Consider the following 13,941-nt stretch of genomic DNA (forward strand, 5'->3'; position numbering starts at 1 on the left):
AAATTTGATGTAAAATGAAAGCTAAGAGTATATATTCTTTCAGAAATGAAGGCATATATAAAATGTTCAACCATTTTCCATCCTAAAAATTCAGAAAAAGCAAAGGCTTGGATTTCTGGTCAAACAGATGGAAAACTGGTCTTAGAAAACATCAAGCAGAAAAAGTCTGAAAATATATTAGAAAAACATCCAAACACAATCATGTTGAAGGTAAGACCCGTGCCAACTAATATCAACATTTTTATTTAGTTTTGCAGAAATGATTTGCCTCATGAGGAGGGAGGATAATGAAAGTTCACAGAAGTAACAAGTATAGGTAGCCCTACCAATTAGTTGTAGTATTTTTACTGTTAATAATTTGGTTTATTATTTATTAAGTGATTAAAACACATCATTAACAGAATGACTGCAACTGAATTAGCTACAATGAGAATTCATAGACATCACAAAACACAGTTGGGTCACCTGCTAATTTCCTCCCTTCCACTGGCATACTGTTATGTTCAGCTCATAAATGTTTTCTTTCCCTTTTTGCCATGTGGCTGTTCAAAGCAAGAGTGTAAAAAACCGTCTGGACAACCCCTTCCTCTCGCCCTCCCTGTCTCTCTTTATCTCTCCAGTTAATTTCACCTCCCCTGTCTATTACCCATGAGCCCCCTCTCTTTCTATTTACTGTAATCAGCCCTCTCACCCAATGAGCACAGACCGGACATTGAAAAGTAGTTTAAATTTAGTCAGCCAAAATCTGAACCAATCATATACATCTGTTTCACAAGTTTAGACAGCGCAGTACAGTACAGTAGAGCACAGTACAATGCAGTGCAATGCATCTACAGTAAAGAAAAGTAAAGTAGAGTATAGGTCAGTACAATGCTGTACAGTAGAGCAGTGGTTCCCAAACTGTGGGGTGGCAAGGGGGGCGTGGAGGACCCCCCTCAAAAAATATACAAATATATACGTACAGTACCAGTCAAACGTTTGGACACTCCTACTCATTCAAGGGTTTTTCTTAATTTTTTATATTTTCTACATTGTAGAATAATGTCGACGACATCAAAACTATGAAATAACACATATGGAATCATGTAGTAACCAAAACAGTGTTAAACAAATGGCCAAGAGTGTGCAAAGCTGTCATCAAGGCAAAGGGTGGTATAAAATATATTTCGATTTGTTTAACACTTTTTTGGTTACTACATGATTCCATATGTGTTATTTCATAGTTTTGATGTCTTCAGTATTATTCTACAATGTAGAAAATAGTACAATTATAGAAAAACCCTGGAATAAGTAGGTGTGTCCAAACTTTTGACTGGTGCTGTATATATATGTATTTTTTATTTTAAGGAACTCAGTCCGGCTTTCAACTTACTGTAGTGTACTGTATTGTGCTGTACTGAATTCTACTCGAATCTACTCTGATGTCCTGTACTTCACTGTGTTCTACTGTGAACTACTGTGATGTCCAAACTTGTGAAACATACACGTCTGTGATTGGTACAGATTTGGTCTGATCCGGACCAACCAAATGTGGTCTTGTTTGGAGGTCGAATAATAGCCAGTGTGTAGAGCAATACCCAAGCATGCAAAGGAAGCTTTCCTACCTTTGTGTAGGATTAAGGATACATCACCATGAAGAGAATTACATCCATAATCAATAATTTCTGTATAGTCCAAATCAGGGACCCATGATGTCATTATGTTACTATCATTCTGTTACCGGGTGTTAATCCACTTCATTTAGGCCTAGATTCAATCAGATCAAGTGTTAACTGGCGATAGCAGACACCCAAATAGAGGATGTTTTGGTGGTCTCAAAGGTGGAACTACGTTATAGCCATCAAATTGGTGAGCAGCTGCTCGATCATTGTCATGAAGCCACACTTGCCCCACCCATTAGAAGTTCAGAACTAGAAAGTGTAGGCTATATAGAAATAATTACGCTCAAATTAAAAAATCATCAAATTAATCATGAGGATTTCAATCATCCTAATGTAGATTACATCTCACATTCCAGTGTTAGAACTGTACGCTTTAAGCATCCAGTTCCTTCTCAAACACCGCCAAAACAACGGCTATGCGGATGCCGACTAGAGCAGATCTGATTGAATAGAGAGCTTACTGTAGTTCAGTAACCAAAATAAATGTTTTCAAACTCAAGGTTGACACCCCATTCCTTCTGCAGACATCTTTGAATCTTAATTCAGAGCAGATATTTAAGAGTTTTGGGAAAATGTGGTCACATTAAAATTTTACCATCATTCTGTTACCAAACTTGACATCTGCAAAGTTCTTCGAGTGAATGTGTTTTTGTAAAATCTTCTGTGGAAATTATTCAAAGTAGTTATTGTGCATGCAGTTGTATGGTTTGTTTAACTTTGCAATCAATCATTTTTGTTTGGAATACCTTTAAAGTAAAAAGAATCGTAGTCTCAGTGTCATTCTGTTATGTGGAATTGCCCAAATGCAACTCAGTATTTACTTCATCACGTGCAGCCGCAATTACTTCTAGGGGACCACAGTATTAATTATTTCATCATCAGTATGTTATAACCCATGAGGTTCCAGTTAAACTGTTACACAAAGGGACACGCTGCCTTAGATCATCTGAATTATAAATATTGCTCATATCGCAAAGTGCATCATCTGGAAATTGGATTAAACATGCCTCCAATTGGTCTATTCCTCAAACTAGAGTTGAGTTCATTGATCACCTGTTGCAAAGTAGCTGAAATAGATGTGTAAGCCACCATTTTGATGCTGTTAATGAATTCATTACATACCATAATTCCCGCAAAGTTACATAACATTTGGAATTTGGAGAACCCTTTTATCAGTCCTACAGTACATGTGATTGTAGATGTTCTCAAGACAATCATGATAAACAACTATTCTTAAACTTTAAGCAGAGGCATTAAAACTCCAAAGGGAACATTTCCAGCTTGGAGATACCCAGGTAGTGGAGGAAGTCCTTTAATAATAATAATAATCAGGAAACAGGAAGACCTGGCAAGAGGAGATAAGATGCTCTAAAGCCCAAAACAAACTGGAGTGGACAAACGGGTGGAATTACAGGAAGGAAAAAAATAAGTGGGGTGTTGGGAGGTGGGACGGTGAAAGGGGGGGCATCAGCCATGCAGAATAATAGACTACACCTCATCTCATCATTATGAAGTTTGGACACTTTCATTTTTTCAACAGTTAGTCCATCCACAGATGTGTTTGTGAGTTAAGCAAATAGCAATTGTCGTGTGCATTTGTTTTCAGCAATGAAACATTAGCTTGCTGTGTATGTTGCTGGTGTGAGCAGAGTTCATACATGTACGGTAATAGGACATAGCTGAACGTCAGTCCATTGCTGTGGCTTCGTGGGTAGCGATCAGTATTGAAAGGGATTAGAGCAGTAGGGGTAGGGGTAGGGTGGCTAGTGGAGGGTTTTGGAGATAAAAGCCTGTTGCTCGGTTATCATACAGTGAGCCTCACTCAGGATAAGACATTGGCGACCACTCACGGCTCCATTGTACGTAACTTAGTTGTACTTCAGAACATGTCCATATACCTCATCTGATTTCGTTTGTCAATCTACTGTACTTTATCTGCTATTTACCAGGTCCTTACTTCACCATATTACTGTATACATGAATACAGTTCTTCTTAAGGAAGCCTTGTTTACATCGGTGCCCCTATATGTCACTGAATTCAAAGTGGCCCGTTTTCCCCTATGTACAGTACACCCGTCCTTGGCGGTGATGCCTGTCTTTAGTCTTCCCAACTCACATTGTGTATGCCACCCAGTAGATCACATTGACGATGGCGAAGGTAGCTGGGAACACGGCCCTGGCGTAGACGTCTATGGTGTCAGCTTGGAGAGGCTTACAAGCGCAACAACACTTAGAACAGCAACTACAGCACTTCTTCTCTTGTTCTCTCTCTACTGATGCTCTGGCCCCCCGCCCCCTCCTATGCTCCACGTCCTCCTCGCCGGGGGCCTCGGCACCGGAGCGCTGTGGACGGCGGCTGGAGACCATCAGGCCCTGGTTCATTCCGGCCACAGACAGGGAAAAGAGCACCATGGCCTGCTTCCCATTCTTCACGATCGACTGGAGAAATATCAATAGAGAAAGGCTACAATTCAATTCCTTCGTGAAGTATCTTTACCTCACACCAAGGAACCCAACGGAAAGCTTGCATGATAAGAATTCAAGTGCTTGCAGGTTCTTACTACCTTTTTTGCACTTATTGTGTCAACCCAATGTCCCTTGAACACTGTATGAACATTGATGGGTCAAATAAGGAACGGGCCTAGCACTAAACACCACAGGTTGGGGAGCGTTGTCCTCCCTTCTTACCTCTGAGCTCATCTTGTTGGCCTTGCTCTTGGCCTTCTCTTTGAGCCTGTAGTCAGCGTTGTAGTGAGCGAAGGCGTACTCGATGAGCGCTGCGAACACAAACACGTAGCAGATCCAGAAGTACACATCCAGCGCTTTGATGGCCGAGGCTCGAGGAAGAGACGAGCGGGCACTCACCATCAGAGTGGTCATGGTGAGCACAGTGGTGATCCCTTTATCAAAATATATATGGAAATTAAATATTTATTTTGAATAGAAAAGAGGTCCAGACTCAATCTTTGCAGTGAACTAAAGTGAAATAAAAAAGTGAAAGATAAATAAATTCCATCTTGTTTAAGATGAAATTGTATTCCATTTATTTCACTGCAAAGATAGAGTACAAACCTTTTTTCTATTCATTACGGATTACTTTTTGGTCTATGCACCATAAACAACCTAAGATAAGAATCTACAACTAGAACTGTAACGAAGGTTTCACATTTTTCAATCAAATATGCTGTTATGTATATCACATAACTATTAATATATGTCTCACTGATAATGCACTTTATTTCTTCAAGTTCTAGGGCAACATACAGTACCAGTCAATAGTTCGAACACACCTACTCATTCAAGGATTTTTTGTTATTTTTACTATTTTCTACATTGTAGAATAATAGTGAAGACATCAAAACTATGAAATAACACATATGGACTCATGTAGTAACCCAAAAAGTGTTAATCAAATCAAAATATATTTTATATTTGAGATTCTTAAAAGTATCATTTGCCTTGATGACAGCTTTGTACACTCTTGGCACGCTCTCAACCAGCTTTACCTGGAATGCTTTTCCAGTCTTGAAGGAGTTCCCACATATGCTGAGCACTTTTCCTTCACTCTGCGGCCAACTCATCCCAAACCATCTCAAATGGGTTGATAGTCCCACTAAGCGCAAACCAGAGGGGATGGCGTATCGCTGCAGAATGCTGTGGTAGCCATGCTGGATAAGTGTGCCTTAAATTCTAAATAAATCACTGACAGTCTCACCAGAAAATCACCCCCACACCATCATACCATCTCCTCCATGCTTCACGGTGGGAACCACACATGCTGAGATTATCCGTTCACCTACTCTGCGTCTCACAAAGACACAGCGATTGGAACCAAAAATCTTACATTTGGACTCATCAGACCAAAGGACAGAGTTACACCTGTCTAATGTCCATTGCTCGTGTTTCTTTGCCCAAGCCAGCCTCTTCTTCGTATTGGTTTCCTTTAGTAGTGGTTTCTTTGCAGCAATTCGACCATGCAGGCCTGATTCATGCAGTCTCCTCTGAACAGTTGATGTTGAGATGTGTCTGTTATTTGAACTCTGTGAAGCATTTATTTGGGCTGCAATTTCTGAGGCTGGTAACTGTAATGAACTTATCCTCTGCAGTAGAGGTAACTCTGGGTCTTCCATTGCTGTGGCGGTCCTCATGAGAGCCAGTTTCATCATAGCGCTTACTGGTTTTTGCGACTGCACTTCAAGAAACTTTCAAAGTTCTTGAATTTTTCCAGATTGACTGACCTTCATGTCTTAAAGTAATGATGGACTGTCATTTCTCTTTGCTTATTTGAGCTGTTCTTGCCATAATATGGACTTGGTCTTTTAACAAATAGGGATATCTTCTGTATGCCATCCCTACCTTGTCACAACACAACTGATTGGCTCAAATATATTAAGAAGTAAAGAAATTCCACAAATTAACTTTTAACAAGGCACACCTGTTAATTTAACTTCTTATGGCTGCAGGGGCAGTATTGAGTAGCTTGGATGAAAGGTGCACAGAGGTGTCCAGAGTAAACGGCCTGCTCCTCAGTCATAGTTGCTAATATATGCATATTATTATTAGTATTGGATAGAAAACACTCTGAAGTGTGTCTGTGAGTATAACAGAACTCATATGGCAGGCAAAAACCTGAGAAAAAATCCAAACAGGAAGTGGGAATTCTGAGGCTGGTTGATTTTCAACCAAGATCCTATTGAAATCACAGAGATATGGATGAGTTTGCACTTCCTACGGCTTCCACTAGATGTCAACAGTCTGAAGACCCTTGTCTGATGCCTCTACTGTGAAGGGGGGCCGAATGAGAGGGGAATTAGTCAGGTCTGCCATGACCTGACCATGCTTTGACCATGCGCGTTCACATGAGAGGGAGCTCTGTTCCATCGCTCATCTGAAGTCAATGTAATTCTCCGGTTGGAACGTTATTCAAGATTTGTTAAAAACATTGATTCAATACATCGTTTGACATGTTTCTACTGACTGTTACGTAACTTTTGGACATTTCGTCAGCTTTTAGTGAACACGCTTCCTGACGTTGGATTTGTTTACCAAACACGCTACAAAAATAGCTATTTGGACATAAATGATGGACATTACCGAACAAAACTAAAATTTATTGTGGAAGTGGGAGTCCTGGGAGTGCATTCCGATGAAGATCAGCAAAGGTAAGTGAAGATTTATAATGCTTTTTATGAGTTTTGTTGACTGCACAATTTGGCGGGTAACTGTATGGCTTGCTTTTGTGGCTGAACGCTGTTTTCAGATTATTGAATATTGTGTTTTGCCGTAAAGCTTTTTGAAATCTGACACAGCAGTTGAATTAAGAATTAAGTGTATCTTTAATTCTATGTAAAACATATATCTTTCATCAAAGTTTATGATGAGTATTTCTGTTATTTGACGTGGCTCTCTGCAATTTCTCCGGATATTTTGGAGGCATTTCTGAACATGGCGCAAATGTAAACTGAGGTTTTTGGATATAAATATGAACTTAATCGAACAAGACATATATGTATTGTGTAACATGAAGTCCTATGAGTGTCATCTGATGAACATCATCAAAGGTTAGTGATTAATTTTATCTCTATTTGTGCTTTTTGTGACTCCTCTCTTTGGCTGGAAAAATGGCTGAATTTTTCTGTGAGTTGGTGGTGACCTAACATAATCGTTTGTGGTGCTTTCACTGAAAAGCCTATTTGAAATCGGATACTTTGGTGGGATTAACAACAAGATTACCTTGAAAATGGTATAAGACACATGTATGTTTGAGGAATATCTATTATGAGATTTCTGTTGTTTGAATTTGGCGCCCTGCACTTTCACTGGCTGTTGTCATATCATCCCGTTAACGGGATTGCAGCTAAATAAATTGGTTGAGAGAATGCCAAGAGTGTGCAAAGCTGTCATCAAGGCAAAGGGTGGCTACTTTGAAGCATCTGAATTTGTTTAACACTTTTTTGGTTACTACATGATTCCATATGTGTTATTCCATAGTTTTGATGTCATCACTATTATTCTACAATGTAGAAAATTTGTAAAAATTAAGAAAAACTCTTGAATGAGTAGGTGTGTCCACACTTTTGACTGGTACTGTCTATTTTTCAATATACACGCAGACACATTTATTCTTGCTGTCTCATTCATCTGTGTTTTCTTAACACTCATACAGTATCTCTACTAACATGCCCACAGCAAGCTAATGGCCGCATTCCGGGCCAACTAGATTGCAGACTTCGCCACCAATACACAGGAGGTTGATGGCCCCTTAATTGGGGAGAACGGGCTTGTGTTAATGACTGGAGCGGAGTCAGTGGAATGGCATCAAATACATCAAACACATGGTTTCCAGGTGTTTGATGCCATTCCATTTGCTACATTCTAGTCATTATTATGAGGCTGTTCTCCCCTCAGCAGCCTCCACTGCACCAATATCACTAACAGATACTCTTAACATGATACTAACCCAGGGATACACGAGCCGGGACTGCTGTTTGGCTTATCCAGAAGGACACCCAGGACATTGCGACCAATAGGATGGAGGGCATGTAGGACTGGATGATGTAGACGCCTCGGTTACGTCTCAACTGGAAGCGAAGGCTGAGCCGCGGGAAACGTCCGGCTTGGAGCGAAAAAGTAGACCAACATAAGCTTAAGCTTTTCGATCAATCAATCAGTCAATCAATCAAAATTATTTATAAAGCCCTTCTTATATCAACAATTGTCACAAAGTCCTACGGTAACCTGACCAAGACCAAGACCCCAAAGAACAAGTTACAAGGAAAAAGTCTCTAGAAGGAAGAAACCTTGAGAGGAAACAGACTCAGGGGAGGGGGCACGTCCTCCTCGCTGTACCAGATTTCTCACTTGAAGAAGTCATAACATATAATCTACTCCCTTCCTCTCATAAGTCTCCTCTCCCAAATAACATGAGCCATTCTGTCTCTGCATAAAAAATATCCACAGAGGTGTCTGGGTTCAAAACAGATTAGTTAAAAAATTATCTATAGGAGTCCTGGAGTCTCCTACATGTTCAAAAGCATGGAGAGGCGCTGTACAGTGAAAGAGGCATATTTGAAGAGCTCTGTATATAAAAGTGAAGAGGAATCTCACAGACATCCCACTGGCTGTTCAGTACAGTAACCATGGTGATAGTGAAACGAGGATAGAGGGGGGGGAGCACACCGGATTTGAAGTTCATAGTCTCTGTGACAAATTTGTAGTCGATGATGGTGAACTGGGAGAGCTCCAGTTTGTCCAGTCCGTGGATGTGTATCTGACTCTCACACCAGTGGTACACAATATCCTCTGAGGAGTAGCCGTCTGGAACAAACAGTCAACAAACAAACAGTCAACAAACAAACATCCCAACAACAATGGTGTATTATTGGAATTTTCAATGAATGTGTAGTGAATTAACCCTTGCCTTGCTTCTGGTACTCATCATACACAATATGGGAGTAAAATGGTTTCCTGTCCTGTTTCCTCTGTAGAGCAGGGTTGTTCAACTATGTCCCTGCAGTGCCACAGCACTGCACGTTTTGACCCTTAAGTTTAATAAGGGACTGTTTCAGACTTAGGAGATCAGGTGAGTGAATTACCTGGCCTAACAATTACAATAATCGATCACTGAACTACCAGGGAGAAAAGTAAACCACCTTCGAATTGGGAAATAAATAATCATGCTGTAGACTATTGAGATCCATCCATTAAGAGTGCTAGGGAACATGACAGACTATTGGTATTGACTTCCACCCATCAAGAAGAGCGGTACATACACTACATGGCTACAAAAGTATTTGGACACCTGCTGTCGAACATCTCATTCCAAAAAGATGTGCATTAATATGTAGTTAGTCCTCCATTTGCTGCTATAACAGCCTCCACTCTTCTGGGAAGGCTTTCCACTAGATATTGAAACATTGCTGAGGGGACTTCCATTCAGCCACAAGAGAATTAGTGTGGTCGGGCACTGATGTTGAGCGATTAGGCCTGGCTCGCAGTTGGCATTCCAATTCATCCCAAAGTTGTTCGATGGGGTTGAGGTCAGGGCTCTGTACAGGCCAGTCAAATTCTTCCACACCGATCTTGACAAACAATTTCTGTATGGACCTCACTTTGTGCACGGGGGTATTGTCATGCTGAAACAGAAGAGGGCCATCCCCAAACTGTTGCCACAAAGTTAGAAGCACAGAATCGTTTAGAATGTCATTGTATGCTGTAGCATTAAGATTTCATTTCACTGGAACTACAGGGCCTAGCCCAAACCATGAAAAACAGCCAGAGACCATTATTCCTCCTCCACCAAACTTTACAGTTGGTACTATGCATTCGGGCAGGTAGCATTCTGCGGGCATCCACCAAACCCAGATTCGTCCGTCGGACTGCTAGATGGTAAAGTGGGAAATATCACTCCAGAGAACACGTTTCCACTGCTCCAGAGTACAATGGCGGCGAGCTTTACACCACTCCAGCCGGCGTTTGGCATTGTGCATGGTGGTCTTAGGCTTGTGTGCGGCTGTTCGGCAATGGAAACACATTTCATGATGCTCCCGACAAACAGATATTGTGCTGAAGTTGCTTCCAAAGGCCGTTTGGAACTCGGTAGTGAGTGTTGCAACCAAGGACAGACGATTTTTACGCACTACGCGCTTCAGCACTCGGCAGTCCAGTTCTGTGAGCTTGTGTGGCGTAACACTTCGAGCCTGAGACGATTTTGCTCCTAGACGTTTCCACTTCACAATAACAGCGCTTACAGTTGACCGGGGCAGCTCTAGCAGGGCAGAAATTTGATGAACTGATTTGTTGGAAAGGTGGCATCCTATGACAGTGCCACGTTGAAAGTCACTGAGCTCTTCAGTACGGGAAATTCTACTGCCAATGTTTGTCTATGGACATTGCATGCCCGTGTGCTCGATTTTATACACCTGTCAGCAACGGGTATGGCTAAAAAAAAACAAATCCTCTGATTTGAAGGGATGTGCACATACTTTTGGCCATGTAATATATAAATCCACTCACAGCTTTCTAAGTCCAGCATACACTCCTGCTCATCCATGGGGTACTTGGTCAGATCCATGTCACACGCAACAGTCGAGGTGATCCTGAGAGGAGAACAAGTAATTCAGTAAACAACCATGTCAACCAAAATGGTAACTTGACAAGGAACGGTAGGTTAAATGTCATTCTCACGTTGACATTATCATTAGGCATTATATAGCCTTAACATCAGGCTACGGCAAGTTATTAAGGGGCCTCTCCAACCCTCACGCCATTTTCTTCTCTGCCTTGTCCCCATGCCTTCCATCTCTCCTACCCCTTTCATCCTTCTCCTCCTCCTTTCCTACTCAATATATGCTCCTTCCCCTCCTCCTTTCCTACTCAATATATGCTCCTTCCCCTCACACATTATCTTCACCCTCTCTCTTCCTCCTTTTATCTCTCTTAACCTTCCACCCCCTCTCCCCCTTCCCCTCTCCACCATCCCCCTCTCCACCCCCTTCCCCTCTCTATCATCCCCCTCTCCACCCCCTCCATCTTCTCTCCCCCTCCTCCCTCCTCTTCCCTTAGCCCCTCAACCCTCCCCCCTACTCTTCTCCCCCCTCCTAGTTCTCTTCACCCTCCTCCCTCTGCCCTTCTCACCGGCTGCTGTAAAGGATGACTCCATCGGGCTGCAAGCGAATCAGCTTGTTCTCCACAGTGACGTCGTGGAACCAGGCGGACTTAGCGTTGACAATGAAGGTGTCGGGCAGCCAGAGTTTATCCACGAAGCGGCTGTCCAGCCCCAGAGTCTTGTTGGTGTGGTTGTAGGACAGGCGGTCGTCCCGCCAGCTCTGCCGCAGGAAAATGGTCATGGTGTACTCCTGCCAAGAGGTCACACACGGTAACACACGGTAACATAAGGTAACACAAGAATAAGCATAAGCATATGCAAATGCACAGGCAAATGCACACACAGACAGAAGGACACACACACACACACACACAAAGGTACAAAGCTGAGCTCAGGGCATTTCCAACTCTGGTGTGAGAGAGTGGTGGATCATGTTGATCATGTTGTACTGTAACTAGGAGAATAGAAGATGGATAAAAGGCCTGTTTCAATACTTTTCAAATGTGGCCTTTATTACCTTCCTTTGGGTAATCACTGATCTGAATAGTATTGGATAAAATAAATATAGGTTACAAAACTATTGCTTTTAACCAAACCAACCTGGTTGAATTTGTTGAATGCATCAATGGAGGAAGGAAGGATGCATTTCATAAGATTTGAAACAGGGCCATGCATGCTCTTACTGAAAAAGGCAGGGTATCATTAACTTTTTAGATTACCTAATGGCTGATGCATAAGTGGTAGTTTTCTAATTTTACTGGAACAGTACAGTAGCAGTGAAATATGGCAACCATTCTGTATAAAGGCCTGCAGGTGAATTTACACATTACCATGTTGGCTTCAGAGATGTGGTCAATACTGGCTACTTCAATAGCCATGGCAACATTCACAGGTGGGCCTGTGGGGAAAAAAGTGAGAAAAGAAAACAATCCCTCCTTCCCTCGCTCCCTCCCTTCATCCATCCCTTCCCTCCTTCCCAAGGACACACCTAGACAAGGATCAAGGGCCACTTCCCCACTTAACATTGCTCTAAGTGAAGTGACATAGCACTATGTACATTCATAAACATGACAATGGGGGTCTCATGGGCTTGCGCAGTGGTGAGTTTAGAAGTGCATACATAGCTAGTATGCTGTTGTAGTTTGCTCGATGATTAGCATAATTTGTGCTGCTGAGATTGTGGATACTTGAAGAAAATATAGAGGGAGGGAGATCAGGATTACCGAAGCAGAACTGAAAGGCTATTTATTCTGAACATTAAGGAATCATATATTACCATTCTCTGTCATTTAGTACTCATCCCATAACCATTTACGTCAAATTGTATTCTGTAGCCATTATCCTACCCACCATAGAGAGCAGTCATCAGCACTGACAAGTGGGAGGACAGTTAAAGTCAATGAAACTTCAAATAAATCCATAATCCCTCAGCCTGTCACTAAAACCGAGCTCATTTTGACAAATGGCTCTTTGTGATAGGCTCAGTGTTCAACTTATTTGTATAGATTCTAGATGCCCATCGTAGCACCACTTTCCTTCAAATATGAAATGGTGAAGGGATGTGAGTTGAATAGACAGAGTAAGACCACACCAACTGATATTATTATTCTTCAATGGTTGAGTTTGGCTTTATGGTAGCTGTCTTACCACTTAGATGATATCTGAGGGAGATTTTACCGTATCTTCTCTGATTTCTATAAGGGGAAGTAATGAGGGACTACATAAGTGTTGAGCATAATGTTGCACTATAGGTACAGTATGTAAAATTGTTTGCTGTTGGCTGCCATAGCCTTGTTGCTGGTTCACAAGGCCTGGCAAGGTGGTGGTGATTCTTATATATCGACAATGTTTTTTCACCTCTGCTGACCTGAGTTAAGCTGTGAGGTTGAGAAATCTAATGCTGCGGACATTGGATATTTCACATTTGGCAAGCATTCTTAGCAAAGGCATTCTCCAGCAATGCTCCTTTCTTTTCTTTAGCAACACTACGCACGTCTTCCATTTCCAAAGCATCATTTCAATCTCTTCCGCAAACTCATTCCAACGCTTAATTGCTTTTGTTTATGATCTTTTGCATCACGTTCAATTGCAAAAACTTTTCATAGATTTAAAGCTATTATTTACATATGGGTAAATATGTCTTTAAACTAGGATTTAAAAATAACTTAAAGCACTTTCTTGGGGGAAGTGGAATCTAATAAGATGAATACAGCATGATGAATTTGAAAACACTTATACCCGGTTCCTGGTATGCTACAAATGTCTGTAAATGTGAGGGGGTGAAATGCAATCCAATGCCACAAGCAGTAGATCTCATACTCACCTCCTATCCCAGGGCGAAAATTTCGTGCATAGCCCTTCATTAACTCATCCAGATTAGGCAACCAGGATATTTGTATGTCTGAACCTACATAGTCCCCAATGTCACTCAGCTCGGCCCTATAGGGAACAAACACAGCACACTTGAGCTCTCTGCATCCACAGCACTGGAGAAGCCCAGAAGGAAGAAAGCTAGAGAGGCAAAGATAGTAGTAAACAGGAGAAAGTTGCATTTTCATGTTGAACATAGCTTTGCGATCAAGATCGGTGGGCATGCGCAAAAAAATATGGAAATAAAAACAATATGTTTACTGTTAACTGTAGAAAAGAGCAAACTTATCAAAATAATAAATG

The 13,941-nt window shown here is 41.6% G+C and overlaps 1 protein-coding gene across 2 annotated transcripts in view; it reads right to left on the reverse strand.

Annotated features, from left to right (window-relative positions):
• Nucleotides 1-227: 227 nt before the first annotated feature.
• The window catches only part of LOC139557324 (gamma-aminobutyric acid receptor subunit delta-like), a 28,685-nt gene continuing 14,971 nt past the window's right edge, over nucleotides 228-13,941 (reverse strand). Inside the window, exons 2-9 of one of the 2 annotated variants that reach the window (XM_071371983.1) lie at nucleotides 13,592-13,707; nucleotides 12,099-12,166; nucleotides 11,298-11,518; nucleotides 10,677-10,759; nucleotides 8,841-8,978; nucleotides 8,122-8,277; nucleotides 4,350-4,561; nucleotides 228-4,100 (exon numbers count right to left, since the gene is read on the reverse strand). In XM_071371983.1, the coding sequence (XP_071228084.1) occupies nucleotides 3,774-4,100; nucleotides 4,350-4,561; nucleotides 8,122-8,277; nucleotides 8,841-8,978; nucleotides 10,677-10,759; nucleotides 11,298-11,518; nucleotides 12,099-12,166; nucleotides 13,592-13,707 (1,321 nt within the window). In that variant the 3' untranslated portion in view covers nucleotides 228-3,773. Of the gene's footprint in view, nucleotides 4,126-4,349; nucleotides 4,562-8,121; nucleotides 8,278-8,840; nucleotides 8,979-10,676; nucleotides 10,760-11,297; nucleotides 11,519-12,098; nucleotides 12,167-13,591; nucleotides 13,708-13,941 lie in introns of both variants that reach the window. The other variant, XM_071371984.1, reaches the window with a different exon arrangement.

Source organism: Salvelinus alpinus, chromosome 28 (assembly GCF_045679555.1).
Source record: "Salvelinus alpinus chromosome 28, SLU_Salpinus.1, whole genome shotgun sequence".
NCBI classification, from domain to species: domain Eukaryota; kingdom Metazoa; phylum Chordata; class Actinopteri; order Salmoniformes; family Salmonidae; genus Salvelinus; species Salvelinus alpinus.